We start from the raw sequence: 21,044 nt of genomic DNA on the forward strand, positions 1-21,044 counted from the left end.
ATGAAGAAAAATCTATTTAGAATGCATTTGAATGACCTCAATGCAATTTTTTTATTTTAAAATTTTGAGAAAACACTACTTTTAACATACTGATGATAATGCAATGTATTCATGCAGGCTTCAGGTTGTTTTTTTTTTATACGACATGTGTTGGTCGGTCCACTAATGCACTGGCTCAAGTGCACATTGTTTGCAAAGATTTGCAGAAATGTTTCATGCTGAATTGAATTCAGAGTGGAGATGAGTTTGCAGGTAGTTGTCTTTTAACTCTGCTTGTAATAAAACACCAAGACACTCTTATGTATTAAAATACGCTCCATTTTATGTGTGTCACACATGTATACATCCAGGCCAGTGATTTGCACAGCACTGTCCTTACTTTAGTTCCACTCTGGAGCTCTTTTTGCCCCTCCTCCTCTGCCTCCTTCTTCTCTCTTCCCTCTGAAAGACTCTCAGTGGTGGAGGGAAGCAGCAGCAGTGAGGCAGCACTGGGCCTGAAGGGCACTTTTCAGCCTGGCCAGACACACTCAGGCCTTGCTGCTTGGCTGCGCAACATGGGTCACCGCCTTACATTAGGAGGACCCTGCCAAAGTCAGCCAAGCGGAGCCCTGCAACATACCTGAAAATGAATGAACAAAGTCGCTGTGCCTACTGCAACAAAACAAGCATGTCTGACTGGGAAGTCAGTTTCTGATATCAAAATGAAATATTAATGACATCAGAAAGGTGTTTTTCATAATGTGTCTCATCAGTAGATGGATTTTTCTAGTCGTAAATCTTTATGCACATTATCTATCTAATATTTATAACAAATGAGAAGGCTGGCCAATAGTTTTGATTGGTGCCCCTTATCTTGGCACAGCATGGAGATGAAATGGTCTCCACGGGGCCAGATGGGGCTCTTGTTGAGGTCAGAAGGAGAGGCTAAAGCAGACCTCTTATTATTTATTTGGAGTTCAGGCTCTATCCATCACTGCGGGTCCTTAGAGTCTCCGTGGTTGTAAGGCAGCAACCACATCTTCCAGCTTCTCCACTGAATCCCACTCTTACAGTCCAATGATAGACGTTTCACGAGAGGCACCTCAAGGTGGGGCTAAATGGTCTTACAGTATATTCCCAATCATGTCGCGTAGGCGGAGTCTGACTCTCATGCTCTTTGCTATGTTGCTGCCTGCCCAGCTTCTACTATAGCTTACATGACAAAAGCAAGGGGATGGAGTGAGTGAAATAAACCCACACTTCGTGTTTCTCACAGCCACTTTTTGGGGGGTAATTTAGCAGGGAGAGGGGGGTTTGGATCTCTGCGCGACATTACAAGAAAACGCGCATGTTTAGTAGTAGAAAGCGGCTGCCTGTCTCTTTTACGCATATCCTACTCCAGTGAAGGCAGCAGCAGTTCAGATCAGATTTCACATTCAACCCCGACCAGCTGAGAGAGGGAGAGAGAGACAGCCAGAGAGCAGGAGGGCTCGTTTCTCCGCTTTCCTCTCCGAAACCCCCTTTTTTCCTGAGCGCCACTGACCGTTCCAGCGAGGAAAAACCCGGGTGTGCGGCGCAGTTATCGGGATTTTTTTTATTTTTATTTTTTACCTCCCTCCCTCCTTTTTTTCTTTTATGTATTTTTGCAGGATTTCAGCAGCGAGAGTAGCACAGAGAATTAGATAAGAGGGGAGAAGAAGAAGAAGAAGAAGAGATGGACGAGCAGCCGAGGTTGATGCACTCTCACACGGGGGTAGGCATGGCAGGGCACCCCGGCCTGCCGCAGCATATGCAAGAAGGCACCGGAGGAACGGACGGTGACGGAAGAAAGCAGGACATTGGAGACATTTTACAGCAAATTATGACCATCACGGATCAAAGTCTGGATGAAGCCCAAGCCAGGTAAAGGACACACGCTGGTTCGCTGTCAAGAGACGGCGGCGGCAAAGTAGATAAAAAAAAAATAACTAAAATTAAAAGATGGTAAAATTAAAAATAAAAAAAACAAATTCTAAATATATGCGCGGACATTTCCAAATTTCCTAAGCGCTACGGCGAAGATGAAAGTAGAAACGTAAAGGCGGTGCGTTTCTGTGCAAAAGCCGACACAACCGATTTTGCTCCAATTAAAATAACTCGACAGCCGCGCTTCAGCAGAAAATTAAAGTGTGCGAATATGGCAACGTGTCGCCCACTGAGGGTATTTTTAAAACACTTTTACTTTAGCGCAGTCAAGCTGCTTTTATTAGTGCACTCAGATAAAGCTCATCATTTATTTCTAAATATGAAATGGAGAAAGCGAGTAACAGCCCGCGCTGTCTCTGGAGTGTTGTGCAGTTCACAGCAAATGCAGAGCAACTTTCTTACTTGTGATACATAATTCAGGATTTCATCCATCTTGTGTGTTCCGCCTTAAATTCAGCGAAGATGAAGTTATGCATTAAAAAAAATCTTTGTTTTTGTTTTTTGTTTTTTTTTTAAATTGATGAACTATAATGATATAATTTTATTTTCTTAGTGTAAATATTGGAGCGTCCATAAAGGTAACTATCAATGGGTTTATAGCACATGTGTACACATACAGCTGTTAATAATTTACTTTTCCCCCTGTAATTGCTCTGCAGCGTTTAACTGTTAAATTAGTTAAATCGGTAGTTTCTAATCAGTAATTTAACACAAGATAAAATCTATGCTTTTCCTTGCTGTGGTTTGCTCATAAAGCCACTTTTCTGTTTCAGGAAACACGCTCTGAACTGTCACAGAATGAAGCCAGCTCTTTTCAATGTCTTGTGTGAAATCAAAGAAAAAACAGGTATGTTCATACTGATTTCGCAGGAGTGTGTACCACTGCTCTGTCGCTGCCTCCAAATATCCTCACGCAGGTGAAGGGAATTCAAAAGTGCACACACTGTATTATTAAGTAGCTGAAAAACCCACAGAGGCACAGTACCTGCTCTCCTTATCACCAGAGTCTAATTTGCTATTGAGGCTCAAATTCACGTTGGAAGGCTCGATTCAGTCACAACACAATTCACCATATAAATTTCAGTGACATGTAAGACATGTGTTTCCTCGTGTAGCGCCAAAGTCTGCGTGTTTTAGCGGTTTCACAATAGGAACTGTGGACAATTACCTCCAACAGTCCTTATCAATTATTGTGTCAAAATATGAATGAGGTTCTTTTTTGATGCTATTGTGGAATAATAGAGAGTATTGAGCAAAAATTGTCACAAGCACGTTGATGTCTCCCCTTGTGAGTTAACTGTCAAGTCTGCTGAATACGTCTCTTTCTATTATGTATTGTGTCTCTCTATTAAAGCAGTTGTGAGAGAGCATGTCAGCAGAATAATTGCTAGGAGAGAAATAACGTAACATAGGAGGCGTAAGTCATGTTTCCAAATCATTCTCCCTGTGACATTTTTGAAATTGGCACAGAGAGAATTCAGTGCACTTCAGCTTGATAGCGTGCACCTCGTCTTTTATTTCCTTGTCTTTACACCGATGTGCTTTAGGACTCTTGCAAACTTACATCGTTGAGATACCGAGTTGCCAAAACCATGGCAGCAAGAGCCAGGGTTTCTGTGTGTTTCCCACTCATTAGTACATGACATCAAATGGAAGGGGGGGAGAAGATATTGTTTCATTGTCTCCAAAGTTGCACTTGCTTATACTTGACCTTTGTGGTAGCGGTGATTGGTGCTGTTTGTGTTGTTTCTCGTGTGTGTGATCCCACCCTCGCTTGGTGCTTTCATGGATGTTTTCATTGAGGCTTTCATTGAAGATCACCTCGCTGCTCACCCCCCCCACAAGCGTGGCAGTTTATCTTGAATCGGCCACTGCCTCAGGAGAGAGCAGGGGGGCCTTTTGAAGCCTGCTGGTTCACTCTCAGTTTTGTTGTCTTGGTAGGTTTTATCGAAGGGGAGTGACACAGTTATGCATAGTGTTTTACTCCCTGGCGCTTCTCGGAGTTCATCTAAAGTTCGGCTCTTCTGAGAGTACAAAGTAACTTGGACCCCTTCCTGCCTGCACTCCCTTTTGTTTTCGCTTTCAGCTGGTAACCTATAAATACAAGGTGCAGCATAAGGAGCTGTGTGCTGGAGATCTGGTGCTTGTCATGTTATTGTAGTTTTTTTCATTTTATCCAGTCAGCTTTGTTCTAGTTTAGAAAGAAACATTTATGCAGTTTCTACTAATTCGGATACACTTTAAATGTTTTCATTCTTTCCACAATAGAAATAAAACTCCGAGATTACTACAGCAAAGAGTAACCGTGTATTTCTCCTTTCTCACACCTCAGCTGTGCAGTCAAGTTTAGTGTAAATAAAGTATGGCGTGTGAAAAACACTTTCTTCCATGTAACACATCAAGTCACTGACAGATTAGGCGCCATTATACAAAGGTTGTGCCCGCTCTTTTGACTTAATCTTTTCAATAATATTTGCCTTTCTTGATGAGACCAGCAGTGTGCATTTGTACACGATGAGTGATATTATGAATGAATATTTCTGGGGTCAGTTTTTGAATTTCAGCTGTAAAAGGCTTCTCTGCTGTGTTGTGAAAAAGTCGTAGCTTGTTGCTCCATCTAGTGGTTTTCCCTTCTTTTGAAATCTAATTAAAGTAGTGGAATTACTGAGTGTTTAATATCTTTTTTTATTGTAATGTAATTTAAGTTAAGAATTTTTTTTAATGTACATTTACACAAATCTGAGGCTATACTGGCAAAACAAAGTAGCTGAATTGGCTTTTATGTTAAAAAGTGCTTCAGTGTTTACTGTAAAGTGTAAATTTGGTTCTTTTTACTACATTTTATTTGGCGCACCTTTTTGCTTGGATGTTCTTCACATTTCAATATTGAAATTACTACTAAATCAGTATGAGCCACTTTTACATATTTCAGCGTGCAGCTTTAGCAACTGCTCGGAGCTGCAAGTGTGCGGCTGTAACTTTGTCCTCAGTAACCATCAGAGTGCAGAGACAGTGTGTATCCACAGAGCTGCTGTTTGCTTGTGTATATTTTCCATCCCTGGAGCCGCTGACAGCACCTGCAGGACACAATGCCAGTGCTGATCTAGGGCCTGAACTTGTGACCTGCTCTGTGTATTTTTACTGGGAAGAAGTGAGCGATGGCCAACAGAAATATTGTGCAGTATAAACAAGCACAATAGCACACCGACACCAGGGAGGAAAAAGAGGAGGAAGGAACACTTTATTTAAACCAGTGTTTTTAGTTTTTTTTTTTCTTCCTTTTTTGACAGACAGCGGCTCTGACTTTACCCAGATTCATTCCGGGCATATTTGGGCTGTCTATTTTACTTCAAAGGAATGCTGTTTTCCTGATGCTGTGTGTGTGCGCGCGCGTGCGCAGCATCATACATTAATAAGAGGAGACGAAGCATAAAATATATAGAGCATATTAATTATATGACTGTATTTATCTAAAATGTGGAGCAAAGGTAAAAGCAGCACAGCTTCTCTGTGTTAGTGCTCATCCTAGCTGTGCCGCTGAGCTCTGGTAGTTTCACATAGATACTTTCCAAAAATATGTCGTAACAGTTGGACTCCACTGCCATTGGACGATATAATCTTTACCTCTCACTAACCGATTTCTTTAAATTAACAGGCTGTCAAAGGTGAATATATCAAGTGAGCTGTTTATTTGTCTATTAATGTATCTTTATCACAGGTATTTTGAAGGTGCGCTGTGTTTTTTCTTGGGCTTCTCCTTTACTTTTTTATGATTGATGAAAATGCCTCTTTAGATAAGCAAAGGCTTGACAAACTGATTTGGAAAATGAGCCGCCTTGACCTCTGTAAACACTTCATCAACATCGTAAATCTCTGGCAGTGTCAAACAAAACCACTCCTTGACTGAGCTGCTCAGTAAATGCGCTGCGCTGACTTGCTGTTTAATTTTTTTCCTCTCAACCTCAACAAAAGGCCAGCTTTCTCGTGGCCCGTGTTTGTGTAGTGTAAGGTTTCAAGCCTAGGGGATCCTCCATTTATAAAAATGACTAGCCGAGTGATGTAATGTTATTTTTTGAAGGGTGAAAATAGGGTGTTTTATAGAGGGCAGCCGAGCAGTGTTTGACAGGATGAAATGAGCCAGAGGTCTGATTATGGAAGGTGCGTGGAAGCCTACACTACATTGACTTGTCAGACCATTCAGATGCTTGGCATCTGCCTATTTGTATTAGAGGCTGAACTCGGCTCAGCTCTGCACGTCACTGGCGAAACGCTTTGAAGCAGCCTTCGAGGTGATTGGGTATGATGTAACCTTTAAAACGTGATACAGCTGGTGCAGTGCTGAAATCGCTGGTCAATACTTAAAAATTGGTAAGATGGCTGACAGAAAATCTATCACCGCTGGTACTGATATGTGATCAATCACCTTTAAAGCAACAATACAAGTATGTCTGACGTGAGAATCCATTTATAAATGGAATATCTTTTGCTTTTTTGCCACTAAATGGCTTTTGTAATTGGCCGTTTATTAATGAATTGGTTAGCTTTGTGACTTATTAGAAATCAGTGACTTAATGCAGTTTCATGGGATCAGCCAAAAAGTATTCAATTTACTGTCATTTAAGAACAAGAAAAGGAGTAAATTCTCCCATGCGAGCACACAGAGTTGTCGATTTATTGTTTTTTTATGCTCAAACAATCACTTTAAACAGGTCTCGACACATTTCCATCGGCTGATTAATCAAATAATTGACGAGTCTTTGCAGTTTTCCGCATAAGAGAGATCTGAACACATCCTCTTGAAAAAAATCTGGAAAATTGTGATCACATTTCAGTCCACTAAATGAAGCAATTGACAGATCAATGACTACCTGACTGATAAACTGACAGTTTGGTCTATTACATGTTAGAAGGTTGTTAAAAAAACAAGGAGTTGTCTGATAGATGCTAATGTGGCAATGCACAGCTGAAGGCTCTATTTTCAGGTTACCGAACTGATACACATGGACTTGATATATGAAATAGCCACATTACAGCAGCAATTAAGCATTTGTAGGGCTTGTTGGGAGTCACTGCAAGTGCAAAGCAGCAGGTAGTAACAGTACACATTACCTTCCGCGTACTGTATTACATGTCGAGGTGGATGTCACGGGGCCGTGCCTCCCCTCTCGTGATCGTCTCCCGGTGGACGCAGATACGTGCAGCCTTTGTCTCCCTCTTATCCTTCCTCCCCCGTGCTGATACAGCAGCATCCAGCAGGAGAGAAATGCCAAGCTCGCCGCCACAGCTGTTTCCCCAATCGCTCTGCTTAATCATCCACTGAGAGAGAGGAAGAGCTGAAGTCTAATTCTGCTCTGAGGATGTCGACGACTGGGGAAAATGTGTTTTGATTAACCAACATAAGGCAGACTTTTTTTTTCCGGTGCTGCATTTGATGCAGAATCGTAATCACAGAATCATCAGCGAGTGACAGCATTGTAAATGGCGAGCTAATACCATTACAGTATAGAACAATGTGGTTACATTATACATTATGCAAATTGTCAGTCGCCTAATTGATACATGTTAATCATATTAAGGAGCTTAATTATAGGAATCTTAGTGTGCTGCGATTTGGTAATTAACACTGACATCACACGTACAAGGAAAGTGATCTATTTTTTTTCCAGGACACATTTCTCTTCTCATCCTTGTGAAAAGGAAGCAGCAGCTCTACATCGTTTTTATATTTTTGAATTTCCTGAACTGATGAATGATTTTCTTCCTCTCTGCTGAAGGCTACTGGAATGCAGTTTGTAGAAAAAATTACATTTAGCTCCCAGCAGCTCTGCCAGTGTGGAGATTACAGACTGAAGGCGAGATCCAAGCAGACTTGTAAAAGAGCGCGGGCCTCAATCTTTTACCTGAATGTCGACTCCTGCGCCTAAATATCACTGTTCTGCCATTTACCTCGATCAAGGCTCTCTTTGCAATCTCAGTCCCTGCAGGTTTGCTCTGCCTTTTTTTATACTGGCCTCCTTAATATGTTACGAATTTAATCAAGTCTACAAATTTGTTATGCACGTTAAATTGAACATGCAATGGCACATTCGAATGTGGTTGCCATACCAACCCCCCAGGAGTTCATTTTCCATAATGTAGTGTTTGGAATCTCATTTCCTCCACTCTCCCCTGCTGCTACTTGCAGACGCCACCTCCAGGCTTCCACTGTATGTTCGCCACGAAGGAGGCTCGACTGCCACAGCTTTCAAACACTGGAGGGAGGGAGAAAAGAAGGAGAGAGGGAGAGAGAGGCCTCTCTCCACGTAGTGGAAATGACACAAATTAATATACACTACTTAAACCAGACCAAGATTAATGGTTCCCTTTCGCTGCAGCTTAGTCCCACTGTCAGTTGCCGGGTGCTCGTTGGACAAAATCAACACTAATCAACATTTATTCCACTTTTGCCCTGGGCTCTCAGGAGTCTGGCAGGACTGCCTGCCCCCCCTCCCTTACCTCCTCTCTTCCCTCCCAGCAATCCACCCCTCCCTCCGTCCGTCTCGCTACGCTTTTCACCTCTCATCCAGCTCCTCCATACATCACCCTCCTCACACCGCTCGGCTCCTCAGAGAAGAGTGCGCCCCCTCCTATCAGGCCACATTAGAGTCATGATAGATTTTCTCTTTTCATTTGCATCTGATATTTAACACAGCAAAGCAGTTGCTCTGTCACTTTACAGTACAAGCGTATGAGCGCGTGCACGCGGGCTCTTGTACGCGTGTGTCTTTTTGAAGCAGTTGGTAATCTTATCTGCACTCAGTCACCACTGCATTATGGGAAACAGGATATTCATTCACTGCTCAGTCAGGAGTGTGTATGTGTGCGCGTCTCAAGTTGTGTATTTATACAGCACTTCATTTGCTGGAAAGTAGTATTTTAGATTTCCCACCACCAGTAAACTGAACTCCGAGGTGTCACGTGTGCATTTTCCGAGTATCCATACAGCTTATCGTGCACGTCGTAAATTTCCCTTTGATTTCAGTGACTGGCACTCGGATCTGCTGACTCTTCTTTCAGCTCCACCATCAGCCTCGCACAGCAACAATAAGTGTCCCGTGAAGGCTCATAATTGGCCGAGCTAATGCAGGTCACAATTCCACTGATGCTGCACGACTCTTTGTCATTCCACCAGCTATGATAAAAACACGCTCACAGGGGCGATTAATAAGAAATATGAACAAAATTAAACAGCATCTATATCCTAACTGTAACTATGGGGCAAACATGGAAAACATTATATCTTGACTGAGGCTCATGCTGCTGCAACTTAAGGAAATTTTAACGTTTTCCTTCTTGTGATTCCGATGCTTTGGTATATATTAGTATTTATTCATGCAGAGCGATTTTTCCACAGTCGGAATTGAAGTTTTGAGGACAGACAAAGTAATTCAACCAAAGGAAGGAAATAATGAGGAGAACTACATCTGGATGATGTAACGATTCACCATCATTAAATTTTAGAGACTGTTAAAATTGTTGAAAATTATTACATGATCCGATAGTGTTATGGATATTTCTGGTTAATCCATCAGCAGTAAACAGAGCACTTAAAAATTCCAGTTTAAAAATAATTCCTGACATTACTTCCTGATATCTGGATATATAGGACTAATGTTAATTTAGCTGATGTGGTTGTCAGATGCTGTACCTCGAGCACTTCCAGGTCGAGACATTATCCAAATCAGTTCCCAACTGGAGTGATTCCAGTTAGTGCCTGGGAGATGTGACATAGGTTAATATGATCACCAGAGAATCATTTATATCTGAAGCTGATTGGCCAGTTTTTAACCATGAGCTGTGAGCTGTGAAAGAATTATTTCTTTATGATAAGTTTCTTTAAGTTTCAAGTTTATAACAAAAACAAAAAAGACAGATGGGAAAAATAGACCTTGGCGTTGGATATTGGCTAAGCTTATTTTATTTATATATAACACTGACATCAACCCAGAATTTCTCAGTTGGTCCTTATTTGTCACTCAAGTAAGGTGCTGAAACACCCCCCCACCCCCACCCCCTCCCTCAGATCTACAGTCCTTTTTTGTGTGCGTTGTTTTCACAACCATTTGGATTTTCATTCATCCAGCTATTGTCTTACCCACTTGTTCCTATTTAGGGAGCTGGATGTGCTGGATCTATTCCCAGCAGGCATTGGGTGGGAGCCAAGGAAACACACTCAGCGGGTGAACAGTCCATCACAGCAGTTCAGATTTTATTAATGTCCAGTAATCTGAGGTGGAATCCCTACTGCGACAGCCTCAGATTTCGAATCTGCGTGCTGCTTTATCCCCCTCTGAAGATGAAATTGTGCAAACAGCTGATGCCTCTTTTCCTCTTTTCCTACTTTGCCAAGATATTCAGCGCAGTGTTGTCCATCTTGTAGGACTGCACGGCCAGAGGCATTGTCATGGAACCAACTGGCCTCATTGAAGTGACACCTAGTGCTTTGTCAGCTTTGTGTCTCAGGTGCCAACCTGCGCTTCCCAAAATAAACTGTCATGCAATGTGGCAGGACAGAAAAATGTAGAAGGAGCATGTTGGGGCCCTGTGCCCCCCTGAAAGGAAACAAATGTTCCATAGCAGAAATGTATTGTGGCTTTGGATGCCTTCCCAGCACCGACACCAGCGACGTGGAGGGAAACTTAAAGCGTGGAGTGTGATTGTCTGCAGCATCAGCAGGGGTCGCAGCAGGTGGGAACGTAGAAGTAAAACGTGAAGTCTCTCTGCATTGACATAGCTTTTTAATTGCAATTATTTCAACTTATTTCTTTTCACTGTGGACCTGTTAGAGTTTGACAGCTCTTTGTTACTTGCAGACATCCTCTTCCAGAAATAGCTTATGCTTACTGTAGTTAGCTGCTCTTCCTGTTTTTATAAATGGTCTGTCATTTTCTCTCTGCGGTGCAACATCACACCAGGGAAGTGAGCGGAGGATGTGTTCTTGGTTGAAGTCACTTTCAGACTGGTGTCAGGAGGCTGGAAAGGGTGAGCATGCGGAAAGTCATATGCAGAGATTCCTTACCGACCTCTAAAGTGTGACCACCAGCCGTGTCTGCCCTGTTGGATTTGGCCCTGAGTGTGTGATTCCTGCTAGATCTCTCTGTGGCCAGTGTGTTCTATAGCTGCTATGACATTTTTATGACTAGTGGACTGAAGTAAAGGTGGGAGTCACAAAGGCTTGAAATGGATCTGCACCTCTATAATGAGGAACCAGCAGCTAATCATGCACACAAAGGGAAGGCTTCTGTAGGCTGACAGCGAAAAGTATAATGATGTTTCACTAAACATGGATTGCAGAGCTGGAAAGGTTGTGATGTGAACATTGTTTGAGCCAGGATTGTCTGGAGGAGGAGAAATGGGCTCATTAATACTCTACAAGGGGGTCACTGCTCCATCCAAGCGAGACAATAAGCACTTCTGTTAAAGCCGTGCACCTACTGAGCTCTGAAATGTTACATTTGTATGTTAAAATTGTTTTTCAGTTCAAACAAAACACAAAAGGTTTTTTTAAAATTCAAAGTACACCTAATTCTCGAGGCTAATATTTGAATTTTACACGAAGTCAGCATAAAAGACGTTTTTTATTTCTAATAAAACTAAACCAGTTTGCTAAATCACGTTCGTTTTATTACACTGTCACCGTGACAGCTACACAACTTTGTGACAAATGTAATAAATTTTAATTGATTGAACAGTTAATAGTATAAAACTGAAGATGAATTCACTTTTTACACTTTTTGTTTTTAATAAATATACCAAATAAATCATTTCTAAATGAGATTTCAACCATATTTATCCCGTTGCTCCGTCATACCTTTAGCTGTGATGCTAACGTTGCCAAAGGAATATGAAACGTGAATATGCTTTATGTAATTCCAATACTAATGTTATGTTTTAGTTGGGTTTTCTTTACCAAGGAATTCAGAATGGTCTTTAGTGTCTACTGTTTTTACAAGATACAAGAAGCATAACTGGAAAATGCTACAAAACTAGCTAAAATAAGCTATCTGACAGACTCTGTTGGTAACTTAATAAGAGGAAGTATTTTAATGTTGCAATTTGTCTTGTACAAAGTTACATTTTACAAAGTGATCCTGAAGTTAGACCGCTGACAGACCTCTTGGAGAACATCAGGTGCAGGGGTCATTGCAGTTTCCATTAGCCTATGGTAATCCTACTAACCAATTTTAAAAGAACAGGAAAAAAAACAACCAGGGACAAATCATTTCTGGATTAATTTCTTATTTATTCTAGCAGTATTATTGCACCGTTATTCCAACATTACACCTTTTTTAATTGTACAATTAATCAGCCAAATAAAAAAAACCATCAGGATAATAATTGATAATCAACATAATCGTTAGCTGTATTTCTAACAGCCAACTGGCCGACCTGTCATTGCTCTTCTAGCTGATAAATCCGCTCTGCTCCTGCCTCCGCTGTAAAGAGATTGTGTTGATAAGTTAATATTCCGACAACAGAGATGAGATAAAGAGGTTTTAGGAGTTTGGAGGATAGTGTAACCTTGATAAAACGCTCATCTCAGTGACACTGATTTTCACCATCCATCTTCATCTGATATGAAGTATGCAAATGGTGGCATCGGCTGGGAGTGGAGTACGGTGCTGTTAAATGGGCCATTTCAAATGTTCTTTGTACCATGCTGACTTCCAAAAAATTCACTGTCAGCCAGCTCAGCGCAGACTGAAATCTTTTTGGAGACACTTTTCCACCTTTATCTTATATCTTCTTCTATTTCTTCCCACTTCCATCCGCTTCTCCCTCTTTTTTTTCTTCCCTTCTCCAGCTTTCCCTTCCTCTCTCCTTGCGTGCCATACAAATTAGGTAGGCACTGACAGTGTCAGAATGGCTACTCATGAAATATTAACAGCTTGTAGAGAATTTTACATTGCTACATTTCTCTTCATTTTTAACTGTGTCAGCACAGGCTGTGGAACATTTATTTGTGTGAGTTCAGGAAGGCTATTACCCTAACAGCTTTTTTCCCCCCAATGTTGTAGATGATATCCATCAACCCTCTTTCCAAATTCATGCAGTCTATCTCACCTCAAATATTTTGCCTTGCAAATGGAAGTGATTCGATTGTGTTTATTTGTACCTACCGCATCCTGGATACGTGATCTTTGGGTACAAGAGCTTCGATGTAAGAAGCTGTTTATTGCCTTATGAAGCTGGTAATTATCTCCTTATGGGTAAAATAAGACAAACACTGTGGATTAGACAACATATGGAAGCCTGTTAAAATGTCTGCATGGAAGGTAAACCTTGGACTGACTGTGATAAACAATGAGTCCAATTATAAGTTGTTGAGGATCAGTATTACCGAGCGTTAAAGAGAATCTAAAAGAGGTGCCATGCTTCTCTTGTTTGCCTTTAAGACGGTTGATTTTGCTTTTATTTTATTTTTTTATCTCTACTGGTCTCCAAGCGCCTTCAGCTCAGTGGGCGGGGTTGGCCTCTCTCTTTCTGCCTTTTTGTTGGATGGCCTCTATAAAGATGGAGCTGTCAATCATCTGCAGGCTTCCCAGTGCTGAGAGGCAGCATCAGCTCTCTGTGAGAGACTGGAACAATGACTTTTGTTGTCACACATGTGCATTTCTGTGGAGCGGTCTGTGGACAGCGTTTTGCCCTTTAATTAAATTCATTCTTTCAGTCTGGAAGGAGTCAAACAGATGAGAGTCTAAATAATTGAACAGACCAAATACAAAGATGCACATACAAGCCATTTTGGGCTTTTTTTGACAGCTTATTACAACTTGGGCAACCGTTTCTCCTAGAAATCACGTTGCTGCCCACAAAGCACCAGATGTCTTTGGATGTTGTTTTCTGGTTGGCCAGTTGTTCCCTTTAAAAACACGTCCATTCAAATCTAAAAATGAAGGCTTAGTAGACGCCCACGTCACACCTAGCCATTGTCTGGCTTAAATCATGTATCTTTTTTTGATGCAACACTTGATTGACGTTTTATTTGGTTGCGAAACGACTGTGATTAAACAGCCACACAACATTTACTCCTCATACACAGAGTAGCATTACTGATGGCAGCATTTTTATTTTTAAATATAAAGACTTGGTTTGCTGGTTACACACATATGCATGTAATGTTATGGATTTCATGGGGTTATAGCTCATTCTGTGTTGTATGGTGAGGTTATCTATCCCCTGGACAGTATAAACGTATTGTTGCTACATGCTAGTGCAGCATGGTGATGAATGGTGTCTCACAGCAAACCCACTTGGTTTGAAACTGCTGCTTTAACCTTGGTCACTGGTTAACCAAATCCCTTATTGTTTAGACGTCCAGTAAAATCGTCTTCCCAGGTTTTTGGCGAGTGGTGCATAAATGGTTCGGTTAAATTTAGAAGCATAGCATCATTTTTAGATGTATATAGCGATGGAGTCGATTCAAGGGTATATTTTTTTCTTCTATCACTATTTGTGGTGTTTTGTTTTATAGGATTTCTATGAGAAATGTTTGACTTCAATTTCACTTTAGTCTAAAAAATAAATATCCCAATACCAAAATACAGCTAATTGTGGCTAATGTAGAGGTTTGTCTAAAATCCATATAGCAGGAAAATCCAGGAATTGACTGTGGAATAATTGCTTATTATATAAAGAAAAGATATGTTGGAATGCTTCAAAAGTTTTTTAAAATGATAAAATCCTGAGAGTAGTTTCCTATTTTAGCTAATCTAACGAATTTAAAAATCAGGGCTGTAATACAGAACAGTTACTATTGATAAAAATCAGTTTTATACTGATTTATTATACTGGTCATCGAACTTGCAGTCAGACAACATGTGAAAACTGTGGCATAGTCCGCTAGTATTAATAGGACAGAGTGATGTGACTCACTGTAAAAGACAATAAAAGGTAAATCAGATTCAGGTGTAAATATTGCTTCTATCATAGCTTTGTTACTTTAAAAAATAAATGGAGGAAAATTAGTTAATGAGGTGTGTCCTCCTCTCTTATTATATGTGGCTGGGGCTTCCTCTCCTCCTGACTAATGATGATGTGTGGCACAGGTAGCTGTCAGCAAGGCATGATTAATTAAAAGAAAAACTAGGCCGATTTGTCATATCGTTCTAACTGTGGTCAGAGAGCAAGGCGACTTGCGCTGCTGCTGCCTTCCCACCCGCCACTGTACCTTGACTTCTAGAGCTTGTTGAGTTCTGCAGCTGTTTGCGAGAAGTCTCATCAGCTCCAGGGGAGTTTTTATCAGCATCTCTCTGCTTAGACTGTCTCAACACAAACCCGATAACAATTAGGAGGCGTCTGCTTTGGAATGGAGCTCAGATACATAACCGTGCCAAGCGAGGCTGACATAACGAACAGATCCAGCACAGAGGAGAGCACTCCTTTGTCTGTTGAGTTTGAAGTCTCAGAGAAGCACGGATCCTTTGCCACTAACACAGCTAAAGCCGCATTTGATGTTCAGCGTTTGTGTTTTAGAGGCTCATCCATGCAACATTGATTACCAGCGCTGAGATTCCAGCGTTGCTTTCAGTGCACGCTGACTGAAGCTTCTCAGCTGCCTCTCACTGCAGGCCCAGCAAAGAGAGCAGGAGTCTTGTTTGTGTTGGACTGCAGTGTTGCTCCCAGCGTGCAGCCTGGCCCTTGTCAGCGGCCCTGTCATATCTGTCTCGGGCCTGTCCCGGCAGCCAACCAAGGCTCCCACGTCACAAAGGCGGGTTCATCCTAGGAGAGACAGGTGTCAGCAACTTCCCCCCTCTGTACCCCCCCTCCCTTCCCTTCACCTCTCCCCCCACACACACACATTTGTCGAGGCAGATGCCTGCTGCAACAGAGCCTTATATTTGAAGCTGAGCAGCTTGGAAAGAAGGGTCATCTGTGCCACCCATTCACAGTCGCCATATCGCAAGAGACCGCAGCTCCATCAGCTGTGTGAGAGCGCTCGTGTCAGATACGAAGCATCCACCAGAGGAGACTGTCCCGGTCCGAAAGCATTACAGACTGGGGCTGAGTCCTGACTGACTGACACACTGACTGACAGCTTTATTGTGTCCTTTGAGGAACGAGGATAAAAGGCTCTTATGAAGAGGCCTTCCAAACACAGACCGCACTCGGTCGTGCTCGAAAAGAATTACTCGTTTCTTTGTATGCATTGTTGTTTCTTTGTGTAGAGTCCAGGTCTTTCAGCTGATAACACGATTTTCTTTTAATTGTCCAAAAGCAGCTATGGAGAAGTCTGACTAGCTTTGGTTTCAAAGCTTCAGGAATAGCATTTAGAATACTGTGTAACTGTACTACAGTGTAGGTTTGGGCGTTATGTTAAGATTTTCCAATCATCCACCATCGGTCCAGCATATGTACAAGTGTACAAGTACTCCCTCTGTGTGCTCACACTCTTACATATTCATTTAATGTAATAAATTAGTACAAACTGACATATTTGGCTTTATTTTTGTTCTAAATCAGAGAGAACTGGCACCCCCAAGGACCTAAATGAATGAGCTTTGCCAACTTTACATGAGCAGAGATGTGAGGATAATATGTGTTATTTGATGATCAAGAGGGAAAACCTTAAATATATGGTAGTGTCGGTTAAAAGCTACCAAGCTAGCCTAGCAGGAGCTCTGTTAGCATGTTAGCTCAGAAACTAGTCAGATACAGGAATACCGATTTCCACACTGGTGCTCTATTCCATTTAACTACTTAACTATGTGACCATGTGACGTGACCATGCAATGGCAGTTCTCCACAAGGCTATAATCACTAGTCATATATGATGAAAATCCCAGTATCTCTGTATGTTATGGGCCAATACAAAGAGAAGGAGTGTTATTCAGTTTAAGTAATTATTTAATGTTTTGAATTTTCAAATAAGCTGCTACTCTAATCGTAACTGTGAGGAGAGACACTTCAATAATGTAACTTTCACTATCATCAAGTTTTCTTTTATTTACTTTGACGTTTAACATTAGATAGCTAGCAACGTAGCGCAGTAGTCAAGCCCTGCTGGCCGTGACGTGACTGAGCCAAGTGCACATTTCTTTTATTATCGGAATATAATGGTTACAAACGCAGGATTGGGGGGGGGGCTCAGCGGACTGTGGAGTCAGCACTGATCATGAGTCTAGTACACCTTGAACATGGCCATAAAATGACCTGCGGTTGGTGCAACTCAGAAGGCAGAGCAGGCCGTCTATCTGGGCTTCTCAAGTTTGTATGTTGAAATGTCCTTGGAAAAGATCCTAAACCTTATATTTCCCCTGGCGTAAAAGTGTGTGCAATAAATAAAGCATGTGAGTGCATAAAGTACTGTGTGTGAGTCAGTGTGAATACTGAATGTGTAGTTTTAAAGCACTTTGAGGGTTGTTAAGACTGGAAAAGCATTAATAGCAGTCCATTTACCATTTAAAATTATTCTCTGGATTTTTTTAAGCTGAGAGACAAAGAGAGCTTAAAAAAAACATGGTAACGTTGCCTCATTTTAGAAGCAAATTTGTCCTTGTTCTGTTCCTGATCTACCTGCCAGTGCATGACATTTTTATTCAAAGAAGTGACGTGAAATAGTGAGTGCTATCCCCGTTCTCGTGTCTTCATGCTATGCGGCCAGCATCTCTATTTTTCCCCTGCATGTGTTATTTTTGTAGTGATCTAAATTGATCCAGGGTGAAGCCAGACAAAGATTGCTGTATATTTAATGTCTTTCAGCAGCCACATTAAGAGTGCATTTGTATGGCAGTGGTGGTGGGAGGTGAAGGGGTGGGCTGGGGTGGGTGGGGGCTGCTGTGACATTAATAATTTAATTGCAGTCGTGTATCTGAATGCTGCAGGAGCACCAAGTGATGGATATTTTTAATGATATGAAGAGCGAAACCCTGAAAGATCAATGCAGGCAAACACACACACACACACACACACACAGTATCTGTCAGTGTTAATCTAAGTGCCTGGTGAGGATGATTGTGCTCCCACACTAATATTGTTTTGGTCCATAAGCCGTCTGGTCTGATCTTCCGGGCTGAAGGTCTCCGGCCCAAATGACTCTGTCCCCTTTGCTGGTGCTGTCAGAACTGACAGTCCTCATGTTTATTTCATTTTACGTCTGGGCTGTCTCGTTTCCCTATCCTCCAATGTCATTAACGCTCTGAGCCAGGACCCTGCAGTGGCGCGCCTAATGAATTCCTCTGCGGCTCCTCACTCCCCACCTAGTTACCCCAGCTCAAGGTGTCAAATTAAAGCAGGCTGCAGAGAGAGAAAAAGAGAGAGAGAGAGAGGAAACGGTTTGAATGTGTCTGTGTGTGTTTATGTTTGTTTTAAGTTTGTTACTGAGAGAGCCTTGATTTCCTGACCACCAGAAAGAAACGAACTTTTAATCTTTTAATTAAAAATGAGCCAACAACAAGACAAAAACACCTCTGTGGCGCAGCAATGAGTTTGATGCTACAACACAAGAGCTGTGTCTGATGTCGACATGCTGCTTTAACCTTCTTTTTGGTTTTCGATGTGTGTGATTATTAAGCCTCACTTGATGAGGAATTGTTGCTTTTTAAGATTCGGGATCTCCGGGATAATTTGGGGAGTGAAATCGGCAGCAGTGTGGATGCCCGAGTGACTGCTAATTGTGCTTATTTAGTTGTCATTGTGATAAGCGTAACGAGGCCAGACGTGTTATTGAGCTGTGAGGCTGCAGTGGGGAAACAGATTTCTTACATTCAGCCCACATTGATAGCGCCTTCATGATGAGCATTTGTGTTTCTGGTAAATCTGCAATATCATTTGTTTCTCTCTTTTTCTTTTTACTTCATGAGTATACAAGACACATATTGAGGCAAAGTGATGCCGGTTCTCTGTCAAAGTGTGTGGGTCTATTTCCCAGTGGAGACCTTTCAGAAGTGACCACAGTGCTGCAGCCTGAGAGCCAGAGGAGCAGGCCTCCTTGTGTGGCTCTCTCTCTCTCTCTCTGACAGCGCAGGAAGATGGAAAATGGTGTCAATCAATTCATCAGAGCAGCGCGGGTGGCTGTGCAGAGAGGAGAGCTGGGGGCGTGGTAATGGCAGCATGCAGGAGGAGCGCAGCGCATGATTGTGGCTTCCTGCTGCAACTATTCCCCCTCACTGCTATAGCTGATGCTGCAGTCCCTTAATGGACTGAGTGACGGTACACCCACCAGCTACAAAAGAACCCTGTGGTGCATCCTTAGTGGATGGCGTTGTGTTGTGTCGTGGGAGTGTTTGAAGGGGCCTCCTTCACAGCATCTCCGTACACTGCACAGTCACGACCATGTTTTGGTCCACCTCGGCACTTAGTCCACGGCTTGTTAGGCTAAAAGAATGTGCTGCGTTAATTAAAGATGTGTAAATATGCTCGAATGGGCTGCATCTTCACATTAGAGAGATTTGCGGAATCAGCGCTGTAATATATTTTAATTAAGGATTAATTAAAAAATAATGTGGATTTTATTTTGCCTGGCAGACTGGGTTTGGGCATGAGTCTGGCGTCTGCTGTGAGCTCATCAGTGGAATATTGAGCACCTCGCAGGCTCCTCAGGAGCACGGGGAGACTCTCAAGGTCTCCTGGAAACAAAAGCTCTGCCCTCTTGCCTGTTTGGAAAAAAGAAGAAAGGAAAACACACATTTACTGTGTGAGGGAGTGGCCTATGCGTTGGCTTAATTAAATTTTTTTCAAACCCCCCCCCATCCTCACCCTCACCCATTGTCTTCCCTCTTTTTCGGCTGGAAGAGCAGCAGAGTGGCTCTGAGACACGGAACACTAGTTGTGCTGGCAATTATGTTAATGGGATGCTATTAGGCCATGATTCCGTATGAGCGATCGGGGAGAAGAAGAGCCCCGGCGGCAGAAAATGATAACGGAGCGTGCGCCTCGTTGATACCGCTCCAGCAGGATCATTTGCATAATGAACCCTCCCCACTAACGAGGGGTGTGGCCTCGACACTGAGCTACTTAGAGAGCTCGGGAGTCGCAGCATGAGGCGAGCCGACACTGAAAGCACAATGTGACAAAAAGATTCATGGACTTCACTAGTCGTTGGGAAAGCCATTTTGGCACGAATGTAACTGTAGCATGCAAATTCCTGTGCTCGCTCCTTCACAAACTCAGTTTACAGGCACTGCTCAGTGTGTCTTTCTACAGAGAGACATGACAATGCAGTTTCTTTGTAATGCACTCTTATTTTGAAAAATGAATGAGGCAAGTTCCATATTGCCAGCTCTTTGGTCTAATCTAGTCCTAGAGTGACTAGAATCAAAGGTGATTTTTTTTCCCCCTGTGCAGCGTTGGCACATATAGCATGCTGTTATTTTCGGTACAGTCTAAAATGTCTTTGGCTTCTATAAATAGTTACAAATCAAATATTTATTACGCTGCCATTCTCAATTAATTCATGTTCTTTTTATACTTTCAACCTCTCTTTACAGAGGCAACATTTTGCATTCTATGTACAGCACACACACACACACACACACACACACACACACACACACACACACACACACACACACACACACACACACACACGTATACAGATAGCGTGTGGAATATTTGGCTGTATGATTCACTAAGCGTTAAGAAGGAAACTACCTTGGGGCACCAAAGCCCTGTGGATTCCCTCAGCAGCAAAAATAAAACAAGCTGAGCTCCACTTCATTCACACTGCTAAACACACTGCATGTATAGTAGCCTTTTTAGTCTTATGTATACAGCTGAGGTTATGCACTCTTGCTATTGATCCAAATAGTGACAATTTATTATTAATCTAGTTGCACAAGGTTGCATTTTTATTCATGCATTGCTCCTCTCTCTTGATGTCTTGATGTATTATTTGTGTGTCCACGCAGAGCGCATATTTTCCTGAGGCACGGCCTGTCGTCTTTAGACACAGCCTCAGGATTTGATCAGAATGATCTGGAGGCCCAGGGGAAGACATTAAACACCCAGAATGCCCCTCAGGCTGCTCTCCCCTCCTCTCGTTCTCAACCTTTCATTCTCCCTTAATGAGAACTCCTCCTAATTATTTCAGTGGCTGGAGCGTGGGGACACAGCCGGAGTTA

General features: G+C 42.2%; 1 protein-coding gene across 3 annotated transcripts in view; it reads left to right on the top strand.

Annotated features, from left to right (window-relative positions):
* Positions 1-1,176: 1,176 nt before the first annotated feature.
* LOC102784814 (pre-B-cell leukemia transcription factor 1) overlaps positions 1,177-21,044 on the top strand; it is a 63,420-nt gene continuing 43,552 nt past the window's right edge. For 2 of the 3 annotated variants that reach the window (XM_006790498.3, XM_006790497.3), the window contains exons 1-2: positions 1,177-1,881; positions 2,718-2,791. In XM_006790498.3, the coding sequence (XP_006790561.1) occupies positions 1,694-1,881; positions 2,718-2,791 (262 nt within the window). In that variant the 5' untranslated portion in view covers positions 1,177-1,693. The remainder of the gene's footprint in view (positions 1,882-2,717; positions 2,792-21,044) is intronic. The other variant, XM_006790496.3, reaches the window with a different exon arrangement.

Source organism: Neolamprologus brichardi, chromosome 23, assembly GCF_056152115.1.
Source record: "Neolamprologus brichardi isolate AB-2024 chromosome 23, ASM5615211v1, whole genome shotgun sequence".
Taxonomy (NCBI): domain Eukaryota; kingdom Metazoa; phylum Chordata; class Actinopteri; order Cichliformes; family Cichlidae; genus Neolamprologus; species Neolamprologus brichardi.